This window comes from Stigmatopora nigra, chromosome 9 (assembly GCF_051989575.1).
Source record: "Stigmatopora nigra isolate UIUO_SnigA chromosome 9, RoL_Snig_1.1, whole genome shotgun sequence".
In the NCBI taxonomy this organism is placed as follows: Eukaryota; Metazoa; Chordata; class Actinopteri; order Syngnathiformes; family Syngnathidae; genus Stigmatopora; species Stigmatopora nigra.
This window is the reverse complement of record NC_135516.1, coordinates 13,292,052-13,314,902: the sequence shown is the minus strand read 5'-3', so window position 1 is coordinate 13,314,902 and position 22,851 is coordinate 13,292,052. Positions and strand designations below refer to the sequence as shown.

Below are 22,851 nucleotides of genomic sequence, written 5' to 3'. Positions count from 1 at the left end.
CACAAAGTATGTGCGTGAATCCTACAACTAACAATTAAATTATTTTTTTTATTTTAATTGATGACTTAGCTCAGATTGAAAGTACGTTTAAAAGTTACTTATTTTTTACTTTTGAAAGCATTCAGCACATACACTTTTTGCGCATGCTTCGATTCCGGATGTGACGTTGATTGCGTCACTGAGACAAGGCGGAAGCAGTGAATTCAAATCCTAACGGTTTTGTTGTATACGCAGTGGCCTATTTTTCATTAAAATAATGAACCTTTCAAAATGTAATGTACTTTCAGCAACGTTATTCATGGCATACTCTCTGAAATGATAACCCCATTGTTGACTTAACTGTCTGTTCTACTTGACCTACTATGACCGTCTATTATTTCGATAAATCGAAATTGCTCGATTCTTGGATGACGTACGATACGTCTATAGTTGTAAATGTTTTCAATTCTAGTCCCTGGTTATGGACGAAAAGGAAATAAGTCTCATCGATCAGAATATTTCAAGGTAAGTTTCTTAGTTTTTCTCCAATTCTAATTTGCGGTAGTTTAGTACATGGTAGTACCAAACCGTAATACACTAGTCGGGCGCTTTCATGTTACGACAGAATATGCATTTTTTTTTTTTTAAAAGGCACAGTCAATTGTTATTATAATTTACTTAAATGGTGAATCCATCAATCTATTAATTTTCAAAAAGACTCGAGGAAATCCCTAGAAATCGCGATTATTTTGGCATTTTCATTAATATTTTTTATAGTATTGTATGGTTTAAAGATAAACTAATGTATATTAATGAACACATCTAATCTTAATTTAAATATTTTCTATTTGATTCATTTTAAAAAAAATCTGTCGACTTTTTTGTGGGTGGCGTTATTTTTCTGCCATCTTTTTACAGTAGTATATAGTTTTAAATGTTTTTTCCCCCCATCTATTGTGTTGACTTAGTTTTTTTTCCCCCTTTAAATTATTTTTATTGTTGATGAGGGAATAAGGAATATGTCTTTTTCTCTTGTAGCTTGCTGGACGTCCCCCTGCATCCCTCCATCACTTCACTCAATCTGCATTGCAATGGCATTTCCAGAATTGAGGGCCTGTCATCGATGTGGCTCCTGAGACACTTGGACCTCTCCTCCAATTGCATTGCCAAGATTGATGGCCTCAGCACACTCACAGCCCTGAGGACTTTAAATTTATCCTGCAATGTCATCGCCAAGGTTGAGGGTAAGACTGACGCATTGTATCCCCAAATGCCATTTGACATTAAAAAATGACTTAGCTCTGATTAAATTATACAAGTGTAATGAGATTTAAATCTTCACCACAAAGGGAACACATAACAACAAACAAAGAATCAAGTAAAAAAAATACATGAGTAATCAATAAATACTACATAATTAAGCAAGGACAATAATAATGGATAAATAATCAATAAATACATAGTCAACATAATAAGTAGTCAACATAGATAAGTAGTCAACATAGATAAGTAGTCAACATAGATAAGTAGTCAACATAGATAAGTAGTCAACAAAGATAAGTAGTCACCAAAGATAAGTAGTCAATATAGATAAGTAGTCAATATAGATAAGTAGTCAATATAGATAAGTAGTCAATATAGATAAGTAGTCAATATAGATAAGTAGTCAATATAGCTAAGTAGTCAATATAGCTAAGTAGTCAATATAGATAAGTAGTCAATATAGATAAGTAGTCAATATAGATAAGTAGTCAATATAGATAAGTAGTCAATATAGATAAGTAGTCAATATAGATAAGTAGTCAATATAGATAAGTAGTCAATATAGATTGGTCAACATAGATTGGTCAACATAGATAAGTAGTCAATATAGATAAGTAGTCAACATAGATAAGTAGTCAACATAGATAAGTAGTCAACATAGCTAAGTAGTCAACATAGCTAAGTAGTTAACATGAATAAGTACATGGATCGATGTTATCTTTCATGCTAATAATATATATCCGGATATAAACATGCTCGTGTTTTTAAATAATTTTAAGGTAATTGCAATAGATAAGAAAATAAGATCAAAAATAAATCTGTGTTATATTCTAAAATGTCTGATTGAAAGTGATGTAGATATGTTCTTTTTCTGTTTGTATTGAATGCAGGGATGTTTTCACGAGCCAATCATGGTGCTTCACTTTCACTTTTCCACTGCTACTTTTTTAATAGCTTTTCTTCTTCTTTTTTTGTGACCCTCAGGATTGAACGGCCTGGTGAATTTAACAAGGTTAGACTTGTCCTTCAATCAGATAAACGACCTCAGCGGTGAGTTCATTGGGGACTTTGCAGGACCCCAATTGTCTTCTTCTATCGCCAGTCGCGGTGATTGCCATGTGCCCGCCAGGCCTGCTTCATCTCCACGGCCCCGGGCGTAGACTCAAGCACCTCAGTCTCCATAGCAACCGTCTGGGCAACATCAAACACCTCTTGCAGTGCCTGCTGGGATTGCAGGGATTGAGAGAGGTGCTTTTGAGCCAAGGCGGAAAGGACAACCCGCTGTGTGGCAACCCAGGTGAGACCGTGACCGGCATTCCGATACGTTGGATCAAAAACAAAATAAAATCCCTTGCAGGTTACCGTAAAATTGTGATGCAGTCGCTACCGCAATTGGCGCTTCTGGATGGCGTTGATCGTCTGGGGCAGCTGTCCCATTATATGACGGATAGTCCGGGTGATGTTCCTGGCCTGGAGAACTATGTAGACCTCCTCCTCCTGTCAGATGGTTGCCAGAGTGAACCGGTGAGATTGTTTGTTGTTATTTGTGGACTTGGTGGTGAAGATTTAAATCTTATTATACTTGTAAAATGGCAATAATAAGCATTCAATTTAATGAATGCTTTTATTTTAATTATGCAAGTATGAGATTTTAAGATTGGCTGAAAAGTGCAGAAACAATAACAATACTGACAAATAAAACATCAATAAATAGTAAGAATAAATCATCAATAAATAAGTTGTCAACATAAATCGTCGCAAATAAATAAGTAGGGAAGTGCGCAAGAAAAGAGTGAACTGATAAATATTCAATAAATATTAATAATAAACACATAAATAAGATAAATAAATAATAATACATACCTAAATTAAATAAATAATAATAAATACAAAAATAAAATAAATAATAATAAATACAACATTAAAATAAATAATAATAATAAATACATACATAAAATAAATAATAATAATAAATACATGGTCAATAAATAGTAATAATAAATAAATAATCATTAAATAGTAATAATAAATACATAATCAATAAATAATAATGAATACATAATCTATAAATAATAATAATAGAAAATATATAAATAAAAATAGTAAATAAATAATCAATAAAGGATGCTTGCTATTGAGATGCAATGAGTAAGTATTGCATCTTTAAGTAAGAAATGTTAATGATCTTCATATACTACTTTCATCTATACTTACATTTTCTTATTAATTGATTTTTTTAGGATACTTTTGTGACCCCGCCCAGTATGAGGGATGTCTTGGCCAATCAGGTGGCCCGGCGGACGCCATCTGTTCATGAAGAGAGGGTGAAGAAACTGGAGCAGCAGGTGTCCCGCCTCGTTCAGCAGGTGCCACACACACTCCAATTCCAAAATAATTAGCTTCCACCTCAGCATGTTCCCATCACATATTTTTTTGCACCCTCTTCCAGTCAGAGTATTAATGTCATAACTTAATATAAATGTAAATAACCCTTGGGCTGCCCGATGCCGACAGGATTTGTGCTTCCCAAAAAAAAAGTAATTTTACTTCCAATTTCCTTTTTTTTGCGTCACTTTTTTCACGTTGGGGAGACCCATTTCCCCATCCAAATTAATATTTTTCTGATATCATTTCCATATTTATTATGACTTTCTTGAAAAATGACAATTTTTTAGAATTTAAAAGCTACATTTTTTTTACTCTAATGCTCTCTTGTGTAAATATAATATATAATATATAAATGTAAATATTGACTTACGAGTCACTTCAACTCAACTTTATTTATACAGCCGTTTGACAACACACACAAAAGCCATCCTATAATTAATTGCCATATTATTTTCTTCAGGCATCTGCAAGACAAAAGTCCAGCCACTCGAGCGAGGCGACGGCAAAAACACGGAAAACCGCAAATTGCGGAGACTGCACGTCAGAGAGCGATTGTGACAGCGGGAAGGAAAATGGCGCCGCTTCCATCGCTCCCAAATCTCATAAAGCCGTGGTCATGCGGACAAGCAAGCGCTCAAGCGGGTGACTTACTCATTTGGTTAATTAAGTCGTCCTTTCCAAACTTAGTTTACATTTTTTTTGCAGTATTCCCCAATTTTTCTCAGATTTTGCGGTACACAGCGAAAAATAGGTGACTACCATTAGACCGTAAAATATTTCAGCAGTAGTTTTCCTAATTTCACTATGCCCCGCAAAATTCTAAAAAAAAACGTGAAAAACGAGGGAATACTGTAATAATATTTATTGGTTTTATAGTTTAATGTTTTTTGTTATTGTTGCAATAGCCTGTGTTTTGTTTTTTTATTAATATTTAAATATGTATGTATATATGTGTATGTGTGTATATATAAATATATACACATATATACATATACACATACACACACACAAAGTTTCTTCATTTTTTTGACTAATTTTTCCTTTTTCAAATGTCCTTTCTCATCAAATTCAATCCATTGCAACTTGTTTTGGGGAGCGCAGCGATTACGAGAACCCAAAGCAGAGGGTCGCCAAGCCCACCGTCAGATGGACTTCTACCACGGCCAAAGGGGGCGCCGACGCACCCGTGACCACGAGGAGGTTCACGCAGAGAGGCGCCAAGGAGCCAATCGATGCCAAAAGCAAATCCGGCGAGGTGGAAACCTATAAGGTAAATAGTGTTTTTCCTTTATCTGTCCTAGATTTGGACTCTCTCCTGTCTATATTTGCTCCAGGCCATTTTGGAGGAGCGGGACCAGGAACGGGAAAGACGCTGGAAGGCCGAGCAAGTCGTCACTAAACTGACGGATGAGCTCAAGTGCCTCAAGACTAAAGTCAGCGAGGAGAAAGACCTGCAAAGTATGGCCATGCACACCACCGACAGGTATGACGCAACATCATTACCGTATTTTCCGGACTATAAGTCGTAGTATGTTTTTACATTTTTTTGTTTATCTGTAAAGCTTTTTTGTTAAAATGCCTATTTCGCCAGTTGTTCTCCCTTTTATTATTAGTTATACTGAAATGTAAAATGTGAATTAAAATCCAGTGTGACATTCTTCAGGCTTAAAGACTTGCTGCTGAAGGAGCGGTCGACACGCTGCGAGCTGGAGAGACGCGTGGAACAACTGGACGCCAGGTGCCGCTCACTGAGCCAGCAGCTGGAGCAGGCGCGCTCGGGCCAAGAGCGTCACCAGCACAAGCTACGCCAACTGGAGGAAGACATTGCCCACGGGGAGGCGCTGCAGGCTCGCCAGCAGGCGCACGAGGTACGACGCCCCCTGTTGACTACTACTTATTTATTATGTTGACTAACTACCTATTTATTGATTATTTATCTGTTAGTTTGTTGTAGTCAATTGGGCACTTCCCTACTTATTTATGATGTGGACTACTTATTGTTTGATCTTATCTATTGATTATGTATTACTTATTTATGTATTGATTATTTATTTATTATGTATTGATAATTTTTTACTTATTTATTCATTATTTACTAATTTATTTATCATTTATTGTTTTTTTGATTTTTTACTAATTTATTTACCTTGTATTGATTATTTATTGATTATTTACTAATCTGTTTATCTTGTATTGATTATTTTTTGATTATTTACTAATTTATTAATTAGTTATTGATTATTTACTAATTTACTTTCTCATTTATTTATTATTTATTTATGGATTGTTTGTTTATTATTAGTTGATTGCTTATTATTAATACAATAAAATAATTCAACTTTTTCAGATGAAGCGTCAGCAGGAACTGGAGAACGAAGTATCGACTTTAAAGCGCGACTTGGACATCCAGAAAACCAAAGTGCAGCAGCTCCAAGAATTGCTGGCGTGCCGAGAGCAAGAACACAGGTGTTTTTTTTTTTTAATTATACGACATCAACTATTTTATCAAGGAAATTAGTCTCCAAAATTCGGCAACACACTACCTACCATTTGCATGTGTTTGTAGAAAGCAGCTGGAGATGCGGCTGCAGCCAGGCGGGCTGGACTTCCAATCGGCCTTGGCCAAAGAACTGGCGTCCGAGAGGCAAGCTCTCTCTCGTAGGGAGTCCGAGGTCAAGGACAAGGTGGAGGAGAGCAAGAAGGCGTACGCCGCCCTGGAGGACGAATTCCGCCTGGCGCTCACCATGGAGGCTGCACGCTTCAATGAGGTATGACGATAGATCTGATGCACGACTACGAAAAATATGGGAGTGAAATTGTCAAATTCAACGTTTTTAAGCCCATTTTAAGAATGCGGATGCGGCTTATATGCGAATAAATTCGGTTTATGTGTAAACAACTCATCTAAAGACGTCTTTTCCGTTTTTACAGTTAAAAAAGACGTGCGATCAAATGTCAGCCGAGCTGCCAGAGCTGAAATTGACGCTGGCTCAGTCGCAACAGATGGAGAAAAAATCGTCTTGCATGGTGGAGGAGCTCACCAAGCTGGTCAAGGAGCAGAAAAGCCGCATTTCAGAGCTCCACAGAGCCAAGAGAGACGCCCTGACTGAGTTTAAGGTGGCAAAAAACTACAAAATGAATGGCAATTTTACAAAGAGAGTTGGTTGTTTTCTTTGTAGAGGCGTGCACAGTCCCTGGAAGCCGACCTGGATCAAGACCGCCGCATGCGTCTTCAGCTGGATTCGCTAAAGAAGGACAAAACGCGCCTGGCGTCCCAGGTCGGCGCTCAGGAGTCGGTCATTGACGGCCTCAGGGCGGAGAGGAAGCTTTGGGGGCAGGAGCTGGCTCAGCAAGGTAACTCAACCACCATTTCATCACCATTTCAATACTTAATGTTAATAGTAAATGCTGTGAAAGGTACCATATATCTCTAAAAAGTCTAGCCTATATCTTATTTTATTATCTCTAACCGCCAATAGGTTATTTTTTTAATTTTTATTTCTTTTTTTTGGCTATAATTACCCAAAAAGATGTTATTTTGGTGCATTTTTTGTCAGTTGTTCCCTATTTCACTATTACTTGAACTTATGTTTGTGTCAAATGGCAAAAAGTTGCTTCACTTTCTCTTGCGTATCTTTAACACAGGAGCATTTCTGGCTCAGGACCGTGGACGCATGGAGGCCAAAATCGAAGCATTGGTCGCACAGGTGGAGGTGCAGAAAAACCAGATGGAGAGAGACAGAGATGCCCTCAAAATCAAAGGCAAAATCATGGAGGATCAGACAGAAACCATCCGCAAACTCAAAGAGGTGCATAACATAATTTTTCATGTCAAACATGCTGTAAAACACAAAAAAACATAAGAGTGGATAGAGCTACTAACACTGGGTGCCGGGTAAACAGCGCCATCATGGGGAAAGGAGTAAAAAAAAAAACAGTTTGCATTTTCCGCAGAACCTGCAGGAGCGCGACGAGCAGCTCCACAGGTTGAGGGACGACAAGGCCCTGGACCAGAAGACCTTCCAGAGGCAGTTGGAGGCCGAGACGTCTCGGGCGTCCGAGTTGGGCCAACGCGTGGAACACCTCGAACTTCGCAAGGAGGAACTCAAGCAGCAGTTGGAGGAGAAGATGGATGAGATTGATGAGGTCAAGAAAGCTCACGGGTAAGTTCATAGTCCATTTATTTTGATGTTTTTTTTCTATGAGGCTGATTTTATCATAACAGTAAGTACACTGGGTATTGTACATTGTGCTATTAGGTTTTTTTTTAAATCTCAAATCAGTTGTGATATTTCATATTTTACTCCGAAGAAAAGAGAGGAAGCACCATTAATATGTTTAAAATATAGAATTGCTATGCAAATACGTGGTTTTGAACTGAAAACAACGTTTTTGAGCCGCGTTGCAAAAATATCTGGCCACTCCACCATCTCAAAATCTTTTAATTTAAAATTATGTCGCCAATATTTAACATATAAAGTAAATGTCATCAAAGTTTTATCAATAGGAATCAAAGCAAGATATTTTATTATCTAATTTTTCACACCGACCTTACGTCAGTAAAACGTCAATCTTGTAATATTACAACAATTTAAATCTTTTAATATTACAATATGGGCTTATTTTTCATCGTATTTCAATTTTATTCCTTTAATATTACACATTTTACCCAGAATAGTACAATGTATAACTTTTTTTTGCATATAATATCCCTCAACACACCTCCCCATGTCTATTTCATTATATTTTATCATCTATTCTATTTAGGTCTACATTGTCTTCTGCTGTGTCTGTATTTTCGCCTTCTTACTACTTCAACAAAGTGAATTTCCCAAATACCGGATGAATTAACGTTCAATTATCTAATCTAACGACACACCGGGTTGGAAAACACTACAAAAAAATAATACTTTCAAAACAAACCATTCGGTTCATGTTTTATTCAACAGCGAATCCAGTAAAAAATGGCAGGAGAAAGCTCAACTACTCACTCAACTGGAGAACCAAGTCAAGCGCATGAAGGACATTTTCGAAAGCAAAGAACGCTCACTCACGGAAGAGAATGAGCAAGTGAGCGACGCCCACAGGTACGTTTACGACTGCACGAAAGACGAACCGCCATGTTTAACGTCTATCATTCTTCAGAGCGGCCATGGAGAAGCTGCGATGCGTGGACGATACCTTTCGCATGCAGATCGAGGCCCTCCAGGCGGCTCATCAGGCTGAACTGCTTCAACTGACTAATGAAAAACATGATCACATTGCAGAAGCCAATCACAAGGTAAATGACCAATTACGGTGCGCAATTGTGCACTACAGTGTTCCCTCGGTTATCGCGGTTTATGGGGACCGGGACCACCCGCGATAAGGGAATTTCCGAGAAGTAGGGATTCCCCTTCAAAAATGCTTAATTTGAATTTTATTCAATTTTTTTTTAATTTATTTTTTATTTTTTTGTATTTATTTTTTTACCCCCCTGTATACAGTACATCATATAGAATACGGGTAGAGAGAGTGAAATTCATGTTATAACAAAAAAAACTAATATGTTGTTTCAATCTAATATTTGTATTTTTTTCCCCAAAAAATCTGCGGAGCTCTGAGTCTACGGTAGCTGAACCGCGAAGTAGCGAGGGAACATTGTATTCTCGTCTGATCTGTGCAGCAGCAATCATATGGCGCGCAGTAAATAAAATCCAAACAGTTTTTTTACTCCTTTCCCCATGATGGCGCTGTTTACGCAACAGCCAGTGGCAGTACCTCTGTCCAGTTATGTTTTTTTGTGTTTTATAGCATGTTTTACATGAAAAATTAGAGGGAACATTGACAGTGGGTATTATTTTTTCACAATTTGCAGTTTATTGACGACTTTTTTGATTATTTAGGTATTTGAAGTGGAGGAAGAGATGCGTCAACTGCTGCTGGAGGTCGATGCCCACAAGAGGATTACTGAAGAGAAAATGAAACGGCTGAATAGTGTACTCAAAGATTTTAACTGGTAACTGGTTATGGTATCTTGTTGGTGCAAGAAAATGCCTGGATGCAAGTATATTTTGAATAGGTAGGTTTTTATTAAATTATTTGGATTTTTTAAAAACAAGTTAGTCTTTATTATATAGATTCCTGTAAAAGGATTAGTTAAATGACCATAGTTCTCTCTATTAGTTTATGTATAAGGCACGGAGTGGGGCTGGAGGACTAAAATAAGTTAAAAAAAGATTTTTAAGCACCTCGGCCCAAATATATATAATATGTATAATATAGTATAAACAAAATGGTCACCATTAATTTTAATGATTTTAAGAGTTTTAATAGTCTTGTCATATATATTGCATTCATTTATTCAGCTTTAAAAAAAAACTAATCTATATAAATATTTATGTTTTCAAAATTAGTTAATACGGGGTTTCCTACTCGGAAGTCCAGGGCCACGGTCACTTTTGGGGAGATTTAAAAAAAAAAAAGCATTTTGACCGGAAGGTGGGGCCCCAGTTGCCATGGCAACAGCCGGCGAACCTTCCATTCATTGAGTGGGGGGGACAGGTAAAATACTAGCGTGGCTTGAACTCTTACAAGAAATCGTAATGAGGTGAAGTATCCCATCCGAACTGAAGGAAAGTGACCCCACTAACTTAAAATAATATTAAAAAATGGATTGTGAAATGACTGGGCCGGTTCGCTCGACGTCGGCTCGCCATGAGAAAAGTTTGGGACGCCTCACTATCAAGTTTGTAGGTCTGCTCCAAGAGTCCAGCGATGGCGTCCTTGATTTGAAAATGGTGAGTATATAAATGTAAGTTTTTTTTAACTGTGTGGTTATATGGAGGTACGTTATTTTCTTCGCAACAGATGTGAAACAAAGAACTGCCTGTGTATACTAAATCAAAAGCCGGAGCCGGCTTATCAGGTGCACACTGATTGTGTCTGAACAGCGCCGCCATTGCTTTTTCATGCTAACAAAATAACAGCCGTTTTAAAGGGTCATTAATACACGTGTGCGTGGGTAGCTGTGTATAAACTTTAATTCAACTAGAAATATACAAACATTTACGCAGTTAATTACACGGTTATCAAATATGTAAACGTTTACCTCTTATACATTTAAGGTTATCAAATATGTAAATGTTTATCCATTCAAAATATTAGGTCCCTAGCTGAGATAGTACCACGCATTGTTACGGTAAGTACAACAAAAGTAATTATGAAATATAAACTAATTTTGTATACTGTCTTAATTATTCACTTTAAGTATAATAATTATGTTGGTGAAAGTAGTTTTTTCATGTTTTTTTGCATCTTGTAGTTATTAAATGCCGGTACACAGATAGTGTATATAAATATAGTATGTAAATAGTACAAAAAGTTTGAAAATGAAGGTCAAATTTACGACAAACACAACATAATTGTGTCATTTAATATTCCTTTGTTTTTTTTTCATGATGAGCAGTAAGATATGGCATTTAATTTGCCTCATTCTGTGTTTTGGAAAGGTAATTTTCTGGGTTTTTTTTTGGTAAATTCGAGTAGGTATATACTAGGGATGTATCAAGCCTTGTTATTTAATTATTTTAAAATAGAATTAAGTGCTCTATTTCCCCTTTTTGAGCAAATTGTACAAAATGATGGTGTCTTGTTATTTTGGTGTAGATATGCAGTATTTAAAGATGACTGTCAATAATTGTGTATTATTAAAAAGCAAAAGAATAGACTTACATTTTCTAAGTTTTCCCTCTCCTATTTAGCGCCAAACTTTTCTAATGTTTACACTGCAGGCACAATATACCCCTCCTCCCGACTCCCTCAGCCATTGTACAATCCTTTTCTAGCCAACAGGTTTCGTTTTCTGTTTGTTCAGCTTAATCAGCCAAGTACTGTCTCTTTAAAAACCCTGTTTCTCAGATTCCATCCACCTCAAGCATTGTGTACAAGGTTGTGTCAAGGGTTAGGATGAGGAGATGCGTTATCCCGTTAAAATTCTTTATTGACACTTTTGTTTGAATCAACAGGCGGCAGACAGCTTGGCAGTGAAGCAAAGAAGGCGTATATACGACATCACCAATGTATTGGAAGGTGTGGGCTTGATTGAGAAGAAAAACAAAAATGTCATCCAATGGAGGTACTAAAAAATAGAGAAAAAATCCCAGATTTCTTTCATTTTATTTACTCAAATACACATTTTGTCACATTTTGCATGCAAAATAAATTAACAACTTATTATAGTAATCTATATATGACTGAAATTCTATAAACATACTTTTTAACCTGTATATTGTGATTTTATTTACTATTGGTTATGGACTAATCATTCCAATATGGTTAAAATTCTTTAACATTATCTCTTTAGGATCAATAATTAAAATATCTGCCTGCAAGTATATGTTTAAGCAATTTTTTTGTTGTTGTACTTAATGGCTTGCTCATTTCCAGAGGCGACAACAAAGCGAATCAGAACCAGGAAGTACTTGACCAGCTAAGAGTTCTGCAAGACCAGATCTCTGAATTGGAGGCACAAGAGAAGGAGCTAGACCAGCAGAGGAGATTGCTGCAGGAGACCACAGAAGACCTGGACCGTGATCCAATCACAAGCAAATATCCTTTTACTTACTGGCTTATAATGGTATGTGGTTCCGTCTTCTATTTTTTTTTTGCTAACATTAATGTTTTCACGTCATGTTTTTGCTTGGGTTGCCTTTTCAAACTCACCCATCTAGTTCACTAACAACAACAAAATATTCTATGGAATATGATACACTTTCTGGTAAAAAAAACCCATCAAAATTCATTTAAATTGGACATTTCTCTCCATTAAAAGTAGCCATTAAGAAAATCTGTCCAAGCAGCAGAACTAAACAAACATTAATTAATTTTCTCCTTGTTTTCCACTGAGCAAATTTGACAAAATCATGCTCTTATTCCTCTAAATATATTTAGGTTTCAAAAGCAAAACCCCATCTTGATCCTCTTTAACTGAGAACAGAGAAAACGAACGAAAGACGGATTATGACTATAATTGCTATTGTCAGCCTAGCTAATCCCAAATTGCTCCCGGTCTTATTTTTTTTCCAGTTTATTGTCTCACTGTGCGTTTTATTGTCTACTGCTGACCCCCCTCTCACACACACTTACACACACACACACACACACACACATACGCCATCCCCTTTTGCCATGGCTTGTAATCCTCTTTACTTAACACTCCCCCACTTATAAATTTGTGACGCATGAGGACATCTGCAATGCCTTCTGTGGCAACACTCTCCTCGCTGTCGTGGCTCCATCTGGGACACAGCTGGAGGTGCTGCTACCGGAGAAGGTACGTATTAACATTCAACACTACAAATATTCAAACCATATTTCCCAGGAAAATAAATTATTAAGCCCAAAGATGATACCAGTAGAATAAAACAAACATGATTTTAGGATTAGGAGTCAATAACAATGTTCCCTCTAATTTTTTTTGTTGGTCTGGGCAGAAAGACAACCTGAGTACCAGTGTGAGCGACATCCTTGGTCGCTATGGGTATTACACCTGCCATAAGCAGGTGCATGTCAATGTTCCCTCAATTTTTTTTATGTAAAACATGCTGTAAAACATGAAAAACATAAGTGTGGACAGAGCTAATGACACTAGCTGCCGCGTAAATGGCGCCATCATGGGGAAAAGGGTAAAAAAAAAGTTTGGATTTTATTTACTGCGCGCCATATGATTGCTGCTGCGCAGAGAAGAACATAGTTTATGGGGAACATTGGTCCCTATTCTTTCTCATCCAGGCTGTTTTATACGTAAATTATAGAAATATAATATCTTCCATCATAGGAAAATAATTGTAGGTTTTTCAGAATTCTAGTATTCGTGAAATTGAAAATAATCAATAAAAACAATAATAAATAGGTCATAAAATGCTCATTTACAATCCTTAAACCTGGCATACAAAAAAATCTTCCTTTCAGATAGTGTTTTTTAAATTTTTATTCAACTTTCTTTACAGACAAACTCATTTTTTCTCTTACTGTATTTTAGACTGGTCACACTGGTCGTAACAACTACCAAGTCAACCTGCGTAGCAAGATAGCCCCAATAAAGGTCACGCTCATCAACCGGGACTCGGACTGCGGCATGCCGGTGGTCTTCCCCGTGCCACCCACCGACGTGCTGACACCTTCCCCGGGGCTGTCACTCAGCCCGCAATGGACGCCTTCCTCCACGCCCGTCCACTCGTCCGATTCCAGCACCACGGCGTCGTCTTTCTGTAGCCAGGAATCACTCGGCTCGGACCAGAAAATTGCCCCAATGAGCCAAGACGCCAATCTGTGGCAAGCTTCTTCTGAAGCGCACATGGGTGAGAACCAAAAGTACAGTTGTACTTCTCCTTGCCAAATTAATTGGTTCCAGAACTTTTTCGTAACCTGAATATTTCGTAAGCAGAGCAGTACTTTATATGTAAATTCCGTAATTCGTTCCACAGTCTTAAAAAAAAAAAAAAAAAAACCTCAACCCTTTAAAAATTTAATCCCAGTATCCCGATTTTCGTGGCCGGACGTTTGGTGGCCGGACGTTTGGTGGCCGGACGTTTGGTGGCCGGACGTTTGGTGGCCGGATGTTTGGTGGCCGGACGTTTGGTGGCCCGGACGTTTGGTGGCCCGGACGTTTGGTGGCCCGGACGTTTGGTGGCCCGGACGTTTGGTGGCCCGGACGTTTGGTGGCCGGACGTTTGGTGGCCGGACGTTTGGTGGCCGGACGTTCGGTGGCCGGACGTTCGGTGGCCGGACGTTCGGTGGCCGGACGTTCGGTGGCCGGACGTTCGGTGGCCGGACGTTCGGTGGCCGGACGTTTGGTGGCCGGACGTTCGGTGGCCGGACGTTCGGTGGCCGGACGTTTGGTGGCCGGACGTTTGGTGGCCGGACGTTTGGTGGCCGGGACGTTTGGTGGCCGGGACGTTTGGTGGCCGGGACGTTTGGTGGCCGGACGTTTGGTGGCCGGACGTTTGGTGGCCGGACGTTTGGTGGCCGGACGTTTTGTGGCCCGGACATTTGGTGGCCCGGACGTTTGGTCATTTTTGGGAGGTTGTCGGGTGTCCCAGAGTTTGCGTTGCATTTCCATAGAAAAGCTTGTAGTTGGATGCCCTGAAAATGCAATGTCTAATTTGATCTCTCACTTTGTCCCACAGAACGATCTTATCACCCAATGACCACGGTGCATCTGGAACCGATGGACCTGACTAGCCCCAAGTTAGATTCGGTGTTGGATTTGAGTAACCCACCGTGGCACAACAGTGTCGGGGAGCAAATGAAGGACGACAGAGAGAGCACAGGTGCGTTTTAACTGCATTAAAGACGTCTGGGAAGTTCACCTTTATGAAAATGTATATTTTTACCATCCAATGTTTTTTTTTTGTAGAAGCTGTTGACTTTATTGATGAGCTGATGTCTACTGATGGTAAGCATTTTCAAGGTGAGATATAGGATTCCCATTGTTTTGATAATATAGCAAATATAATCAAAAAAAAATACTTGGATACAAAATAAAATATCCTTGAATTGACAGGTGGAGTGTTATTTCGCAAAATTTCTCAACAAAAACAAAAGCCTACTGAATTTACTCGCATATAAGCCTCATCATTTTAGTTTTCCCCACTCTTCATTTATACTGTTTTATTTTTCTTGAAAATCCTTTTCTCAACTATATCCCTCTTTTGTGTTTTGTACAATTAAATTTTCAGACTACAGCTTCACCCTCGACGACGGTGCCGGAGTGTGTGACCTGTTTGACGTCCAGGTCCTCGACTACTAAGAGATGAAGTTTAGGGAGTACACTTTTCCCTTTCTGTCTTTGTATTGGCATACTTTGTAGTTCTTTTTGACTACTAATTTGCCTTATTCAACAACATTGAATGGTCACATGTCTAAAAGTCATCGAGCTTTTGAAACTGCCCACCTATTTAAACAATTTCACCTAAAAAAAACTAAAAAAAAACAGTTGAGAAGTTCACATTATTTGTGTTTAAATTTTTAGTATGTTGTGACTGACATACTCTAATTTATTGTAGCACTGCCGTTTTAGGCTTTGGTGTTTTGCGTTCATTATAGGTTTCAGTTTTATATCTTTTTATTTAAGTTTATATATATTTATATATAAAAATAACATTTGTTTGATGCCATATTGCCTTAGTTGTTACCAGAACGTTTTTTTCTGGTGTGGCAATTCATTGCAAGAATTGTTTTCTATTTTTTTTTCTCTAATAAACCAGTCAAATCACAATTTCCATTCCTTTAAAATTAAAACTACGGACAGGTACACATCTCAGTTACTGCTGTGGTTTACTCTTTAATAGAAAACTAACATTTTTTGAGTGAGAAAAAAAATGTGTTAAAAGTCAAAAATTGTTAAGAAAAATTGAGTATTTTAGGGCGAAATCGCCATTTTTTTTTTGCTAAATACTTCAACTTTAAAGTAAAACTGATAGTTAGGAAAGTAAAAATGTATACATATATTTTTTGAAAGGACAAAAATATAATTTTCCAAGTCAAAGTTAGCTCTTATTCCATATAATCAGCAATGTTTTACTTGAAATTACACTTTATAGCATAGAACACTGTAAAAAATGGCGCTCTTCCTCCATTGCATGGTAGCATAGAGTTATTAAAAAAGAAAATGTATTTTTTCTTGTATCTTGTGTCTTCGGTGTGGCGCTTCCTTGCAGGCTGATGTCGTCTTTTTGAAGACTGGACTGAATTACGAACCAAAATAGTTTGGAATGGAGTCAAATGTTAGAAAAAGTTCAAAAGAAATGTTGGGGAAGGAAGCCCGTCTCTGGGTAAGTTTTGTCTTGCAGCTTCCTTTATTGAAAACTAATAATCATCAGCTTTCCTCTTAAATTAAAATGTCTTGTTCCAGCAGGCAATAAAGAGCTTCTCACCTGTTGGCGTTGCTGATGGAAGGCCTGCATCCATAAGAGGAGCACCAGCACCCTTTTTATCCATGGCTCACCAAGCCGGGAACCTTTTCAATGTGGCGGATGTTATGGATATCAAAGCAGAAGTTCAAGGTAGCAGTAACAACTTCCTATTATTCCTAATGTGCTGACTTCGCCAAAAAAAAAAATGCCAAACAACAAGATTTCACAATTTTGAACTTGTTCGATAAGAGGAAATGGCTTACCAAAATTGTGATACAGTGGTACCTCGATATATGAGTGGCCCGACGTACGAGCAATTTGAAACATGAGTAAAATTTGGCCCTTGGACGTTTGGTTGCCGGTCTTTTGGTGACAGAGAGTTTACTGTTGAAACCAGCTCTCAAAATTATATTCATGAGAGTTTAATATCCAAGAGAGAAAGTTTAATAACTAAGAGAGAGAGTTTAATATCCAAGTACTTTTAAAATATCTGAGTACTGTTTAATAACTAAGAGAGAGAGTTTAATATCTAAGTACTTTTAAAATATCTGAGTACTGTTTAATATCTAAGTACTTTTAAAATATCTAAGTACTGTTTAATATCTAAGTACTTTTAAAATATCTAAGTACTGTTTAATATCTAAGTACTTTTAAAATATCTAAGTACTGTTTCATATCTAAGTACTTTTAAAATATCTAAGTACTGTTTAATATCTAAGTACTTTTAAAATATCTAAGTACTGTTTAATATCTAAGTACTTTTAAAATATCTAAGTACTGTTTAATATCGAAGTACTTTTAAAATATCTAAGTACTGATTAATATCTAAGTACTTTTAAAATATCTAAGTAATTTTAAATTATCTGAGTACTGTTTAATATCTAAGTACTGCTTAATATCTAAGTACCAGCTTAATATCCAAGTACCTTTTTAATATCCAAGTATCTTTTTATTATCTAAGTACTGTTTAATATCCAAGTACTGTTTAAACCAGCTCTGAAAATGATATTCATGATTGAAATAGAGCCAACTTGGGATAAGTTCAAGCTGTACTGGAACATATTTCAAGAAAATGCATTTCGTTTGAATATTTGCTTTTTAAAATGACTCCTTTTTAATGTTCTGGTCTTAAAAAATAAAAATATTTTTTTTTATACATAAACACTTTAAAAACATTGTTTTCACATTGAAATTAAAAGTTGAACAACATATTTCAAATTCTACATTCATTGATTACTTGAATTATTTTTGTATTTACATTCATAATCTTTAAAAAATTGTGACTTTATTCTCACAATTCTGTCTGTAATCACCAAATTGTGACTATTTTCATCATTCAAATTTTAAAAAAAAATCATAGATTCACAATTCGTACTTAAGTCAAAATCTTTTTTCTTCAGCGGCCCTAATCAATCCTCTTTTGTAAAAAAGTGACAATTCAAAATGATTGATTCATTGTCTCCACTAAAATATCCATCCATCCTCTAGGACACGGAGAAAGAGGAGTTCCTTGAAGGAAGAGGAAGAAGACGAGGAGGATCTCGAAATTTCTACAATAAAAGAAATCTGCACTTAGCTTCTTCATTTATGGATTGAGAAAAGGTAAGTAAAAACAATCACCGGGCCGGCAAGCAAACTTCCACCGCCAATTCTCCAGAAACTCTCACTGTAAAATCCTTGCCCATTCTCTGCTCCCTAAAAACACAATTTTGGCAGAATCAGACCGACAATACTGACAAAAAAGTTACGTTTTAGTCATAAATAGTTGACGTTATTATGCAAAAAGGGGTTTCAAACTGTTTCATTTGCCAAATATGCTAAAATAACGCAATTAATCACCTTTTCATCAAAATATTTATCAGTTTTTATCGATTAGTTGATAGAAATACATATATTTGGTTTTGTAGGGTTTGATACAGGAGGAGGATTGGGATATATGTCAATTAAGTATGTTAAAAAAAAATTTTCAAAACAAACTAAATGGGAAAATTAAAAAAAAATGTTTGATTGTATTTTAAAATGTGCTTAGATGATTAGAGAAAAATAGGTACACAAATTTTTGAAAGTAGTTTATGTATTCTAGAAGAAAATAAAATTATTCATTTTTTTGCATTTTCAAGTAAAAAATCCATTTGTGTAATTCAATGCAATTGACAAAAATACGACATTTAAATGTACTAAGAACAGACTTGATTTGAAATTCGATTAATTAATTAAAATCATACCAGTGGAGGCGGAGGCACTTTCTCCAGGGTCATGGCGTGAATGGTCGCCGTGAGAAACAGGATTGACGATAATAGCAAGGTTAACCTACTCGTGTCCATCTTGGCTTTCCTATGTAGCTGACTTGGATTCGCCTTGTTTATATAAACGGGCAGAATCCAATCAAATTTCATGTTTGCCATCTAAAATGGCCACTCCCCTTTTTCACAAGGGGAATCTAGTTAATAATAAATAGAAAAAAAACTGTCAAAGTCATGTTTATTCACTAGAACATAACATTAAATACATTTTATTGAATAGGATACGTAATGAATAATTAAAATCAACCATAACATGACATCATTATTGAAGGTTTTGGAAGGTTGAGTGGTAAAAGCAGAAAGCATTTTTCTTGCATCTCATTAAGTCCATCTTTACTTTGGAGTCGGGGTCTCGGGACTGACTTGAACGGCTTTCTGACAAAGCAAAAGGGTTTCAAGTGTTAGGAAAATTGTCAAGTTAGCTGTATACGCTTGGGAGATACTGTTTTATCCTTATACTTTGGTCTCCAATGATATACTAATTTTTAAATTTAATATTTATGCAGAATCTGGTGGTTCTAAAACAGGGGTGGGCAAATTTTTCAGCCCGGGGGGGGGGGCCCACATTGACTTTAAAAATTTGACAGATGGGGCGGGTCAGCACATGATATGATACAAATAAAAAAGTGCATCCGTTAAGAGTACATATGAAACATAAGCAGAAAATAAGGACTAAAGTATTAATATACTCATCACTCATCATTAAAGTAAAAAGTATAAAGTACAAAGTCAAGTAAAAAGTATTAAGATATATTAAAATGTCATTCAAAAAAAGATAGAAGGGCTGTAAAACACGAAAAACAAATAAGAGTGGACACAGCTACTGCCATTGGTTTCCGCGTAACAGCGCCATCTTGGGGAAAAAATATTAAAAAAATTAAAAAAACATTAATTGGATAACGTCGGCCGGCCGAATTAAAACGCCAAACGTTCCAGGTGTGGCCCACGAGCCGTAGTTTGCCCATATCTGTTCTAAAATCATTACGATTTATATTTGTTTGTTTTTGTTTAAAATACTGCAAGTCAGGAAACAATTCAAATTTCTTTGTACCTCTAAGAGTGAATATACACCAGGTCCCCGGAACCAGAAATCATTAATGGAGGAGTTATTTGGTCTTGCTGCTTTAGCTGTTTCCTTTATTCAAAATGAACAAAAATTAATATGTTAGCATAAGCATATACTAGCAGAAATTACAAGTTTTTTTTTACCTGAACTTGTTGCTTATCGTCCTTCGACTCGCTAGCAGTGTCGTCCAAATTCAATTCTGTTTTTTTTTCCATGGTTCACAAGGCTGGAACACGGTCTTGTTTTGTGCTGTATTTATACGGTAGATACTCGACAAACCAAAAACTAAATCTGCCCGGCAACAGCAATTTCCAGTTTGTCTATTGTGTTGACTTCTCAAGACATTTCAACATCGAGATTTCACAAACCAGAAAATGGTGGGAAAATAAAGACTTCACTGAGAGTTCAAATTAAAGCCACAAATTGGGATTGGAAATGTAAAAAAACGATAAAAAAATGGATAGAACAATTTTAGAGAATTTTAGAGATGGATTTGGGACACCAGAATGAAAAATATCTTTTTTTTTTTGCAAAATTTCTGACTTTATTCTCCGAAATCTGACTTTAAACTAAAAGTTATAACTTTAATCATGGCCACTTTTTTTGTTCAATTCAAAAGTACATTTTCCATCAAAAATTATGTAAAAAAGTTTTAAAAAGTGTCATATATTTCAAGAAAATACATTCTCAGCCAAAAAAAAAACGTTAACTATACTTGTTATATTTAAAATAGCAAAATTATTTATTTCTAAGGTTTGATTAAAAAAAATCTTTAAAAAATGTATTAAAAAATCAATAATAAACTGTTTTTTTAATACTTTGGATGTAGTATTTGTATTTCAATTTGTTAGCTGTTTAAAAAAAAAAGAATTTTAAAGTCATTTGTGATGAGGTTAAACACTTTCTCATAGCACAGAATATTGTAAACCAATCCCACGTTGTGTTTTGGGCGTATTTTAAGCATGAGGCCATCCTAAAAAGTTGCAATTTACAATAAGCCAAAAAGAGGAAGTGGCATCCCATCCCATCCGCGATGGCGCAACAGTACGCAGATGTTCATAAGTTGCTCCATTTTGCCTGACTTTGACGCAACAAAAAACTTCCTCATTTGTCTCGTCAAAACACACCTTTCTAAAACTATCATAAAAATGAATTAATTAAGGGCTCCAAGACAGATAATACTCATCTAAATGTATAAGAATATTCCAAAATATGCAATTATATTTAGACTACTGAAAGAATTTGATAGTTTTCTGTATTTGGTTCAACATGTCTTCTAGTATTACATCTGAAAAGTACCATGTAGGCTCAATATATGCTTCTTGTACAGGCCAAATTTAATTAATATTACTACTATATCTATGTATATTTATGTATACATGTGTATATTTATGTATACATGTGTATATTTATGTATACATGTGTATATATGTGTATATATATGTGTACATGTGTATATATATGTATACATGTGTATATTTATGTATACATGTGTATATATATATGTATACATGTGTATATATATATGTATACATGTGTATATTTATGTATACATGTGTATACATGTGTATACATGTGTATATTTATGTATACATGTGTATACATGTGTATATTTATGTATACATGTGTATACATGTGTATATTTATGTATACATGTGTATACATGTGTATATTTATGTATACATGTGTATACATGTGTATATTTATGTATACATGTGTATACATGTGTATATTTATGTATACATGTGTATACATGTGTATATTTATGTATACATGTGTATACATGTGTAAATGTGTGCATATATATGTATGTATACATGTGTGTATATATGTATACATGTGTATATATGTGTATAAATATTTATGTATACATGTGTATATATCTATATGTATTCATGTGTATATGTGTATAAATATTTATGTATACATGTGTATAAATATTTATGTATACATGTGTATATATCGATATGTATACATGTGTATATGTGTATAAATATTTATGTATACATGTGTATATATGAGTATATATCTATGTATATATCTATATGTATATATCTAGATGTATAGATATGTATATATCTAGATGTATAGATATGTATATATCTATATGTATAGATGTATGTAAAGATACAAATACAAATGACTATCGTAAAAGTGAAGTTTTTCCAGATATATTTAATCAGCAGTGGCTAGCAAGTCATTCCATTATTATAGTATAGCAAACTCCATAATGAATTCCCCTCCTCCTTAACATGATATCATTATTGAATATTTCAAAAAGCAGTGTAACAAAAGCAGGAGCCATTTTTCTTGCAATCTCATCAAGTTCTCCTCCTTCAGTTCGTTTTGGCGTTTTGTGGCTGCATTTTGTCCCTTCTGGGCTTGGGCTAAATGACAAATCACATTTTTAGACAAAACTTCAACAACAACAAAACATATAACTTCCAAATGTACACACAAACAAATCTTCGTTACCTTGAGAAGAAGAGAATACATGCCCGGATTCCAGTAACCCCTTTGAGGTATTCCCTTAATCGAAGAGAAAAAAAGAATACTAATCACATGACTTTTCTCTCATTTGGATTTTTCTAGAATAATCAACGCTTCCCACCTTTGCCGGTTTACCCTTGACCGCAGTACCCGTGTCGCCCTCAACCGAATTGACGGCAGTGATGAGCAGGAAGGCCTGCACACACCAAAAGATCACCAAGACTTTTTTGTCCATGTTTCACCAATCTTCTCTGAACTCCAAGACAACTGGTCAATCTTTAAACCCTTCAATATGTACGTATGGCAACTCGACACAAACGTCATCACTTCTTCCTGTTAGCTCAATATGCTCATTTTGCAAGAAATGCCAACATCAAGATTTCCCAAATTGATCTTATGTCAAAATAAGGGTAACGCCAAGGTTAAGAAAGTTGTTTTTGCTGACTGACTGGCGACCAATCGACCC

General features: G+C 36.0%; 2 protein-coding genes and 2 long non-coding RNA genes across 7 annotated transcripts; 2 read left to right on the top strand and 2 right to left on the bottom strand.

The window, feature by feature from the left end:
- Window positions 1-161: 161 nt before the first annotated feature.
- On the top strand, window positions 162-9,808 carry lrrcc1 (leucine rich repeat and coiled-coil centrosomal protein 1). 3 transcript variants are annotated; one of them, XM_077724839.1, is made up of 19 exons: window positions 162-504; window positions 1,018-1,223; window positions 2,227-2,292; window positions 2,372-2,539; window positions 2,600-2,766; window positions 3,483-3,608; window positions 4,091-4,272; window positions 4,732-4,900; window positions 4,965-5,113; window positions 5,294-5,498; window positions 5,978-6,096; window positions 6,197-6,398; window positions 6,562-6,747; window positions 6,810-6,984; window positions 7,276-7,439; window positions 7,585-7,793; window positions 8,580-8,717; window positions 8,776-8,911; window positions 9,516-9,808. In XM_077724839.1, the coding sequence occupies exons 1-19, from the start codon at window positions 461-463 to the stop codon at window positions 9,630-9,632; spliced, it is 2,928 nt and encodes a 975-aa protein (XP_077580965.1). In that variant the 5' UTR covers window positions 162-460; the 3' UTR covers window positions 9,633-9,808. The 3 variants fall into 3 exon arrangements, with proteins under 3 accessions (XP_077580965.1, XP_077580966.1, XP_077580967.1); XM_077724840.1 differs by lacking the exon at window positions 162-504 and having other exon boundaries at window positions 1,106-1,223; window positions 2,227-2,254; window positions 2,345-2,539; XM_077724841.1 differs by lacking the exon at window positions 162-504 and having other exon boundaries at window positions 1,161-1,223; window positions 2,227-2,254; window positions 2,317-2,539.
- A 318-nt stretch (window positions 9,809-10,126) lies between these two features.
- Window positions 10,127-15,972, top strand: e2f5 (E2F transcription factor 5). Of its 2 annotated transcripts, none has more exons than XM_077724843.1 (8): window positions 10,127-10,409; window positions 11,637-11,746; window positions 12,058-12,219; window positions 12,835-12,943; window positions 13,652-13,970; window positions 14,799-14,942; window positions 15,029-15,067; window positions 15,351-15,972. In XM_077724843.1, the coding sequence occupies exons 1-8, from the start codon at window positions 10,281-10,283 to the stop codon at window positions 15,419-15,421; spliced, it is 1,083 nt and encodes a 360-aa protein (XP_077580969.1). In that variant the 5' UTR covers window positions 10,127-10,280; the 3' UTR covers window positions 15,422-15,972. The 2 variants fall into 2 exon arrangements, with proteins under 2 accessions (XP_077580969.1, XP_077580968.1); XM_077724842.1 differs by having other exon boundaries at window positions 15,029-15,082; window positions 15,351-15,970.
- A 1,685-nt stretch (window positions 15,973-17,657) lies between these two features.
- LOC144202038 (uncharacterized) lies at window positions 17,658-20,214 on the bottom strand. Its single transcript, XR_013327448.1, has 5 exons — window positions 20,039-20,214; window positions 19,881-19,964; window positions 18,752-19,204; window positions 18,147-18,221; window positions 17,658-18,076 (listed from the first exon to the last, which is right to left on the bottom strand). It is a non-coding gene; the product is annotated as an uncharacterized LOC144202038 (long non-coding RNA).
- A 1,836-nt stretch (window positions 20,215-22,050) lies between these two features.
- On the bottom strand, window positions 22,051-22,672 carry LOC144202037 (uncharacterized). The gene is made up of 3 exons (XR_013327446.1): window positions 22,507-22,672; window positions 22,371-22,424; window positions 22,051-22,282 (listed from the first exon to the last, which is right to left on the bottom strand). It is a non-coding gene; the product is annotated as an uncharacterized LOC144202037 (long non-coding RNA).
- Window positions 22,673-22,851: the final 179 nt, after the last annotated feature.

Excerpts from the sequence above, each read along its gene's own strand:
- lrrcc1 (XM_077724839.1), top strand. The coding sequence starts at position 461 with ATGGACGAAAAGGAAATAAGTCTCATCGATCAGAATATTTCAAG. Across the intron at positions 4,901-4,964 it reads GCGAGGTGGAAACCTATAAG|GCCATTTTGGAGGAGCGGGA; the intron begins GTAAATAGTGTT and ends TATTTGCTCCAG. Across the intron at positions 7,794-8,579 it reads GAGGTCAAGAAAGCTCACGG|CGAATCCAGTAAAAAATGGC; the intron begins GTAAGTTCATAG and ends TTTATTCAACAG.
- e2f5 (XM_077724842.1), top strand. The coding sequence starts at position 10,281 with ATGGATTGTGAAATGACTGGGCCGGTTCGCTCGACGTCGGCTCGCCAT. Across the intron at positions 14,943-15,028 it reads GGACGACAGAGAGAGCACAG|AAGCTGTTGACTTTATTGAT; the intron begins GTGCGTTTTAAC and ends TTTTTTTTGTAG. Across the intron at positions 15,083-15,350 it reads TGATGGTAAGCATTTTCAAG|ACTACAGCTTCACCCTCGAC; the intron begins GTGAGATATAGG and ends TTAAATTTTCAG.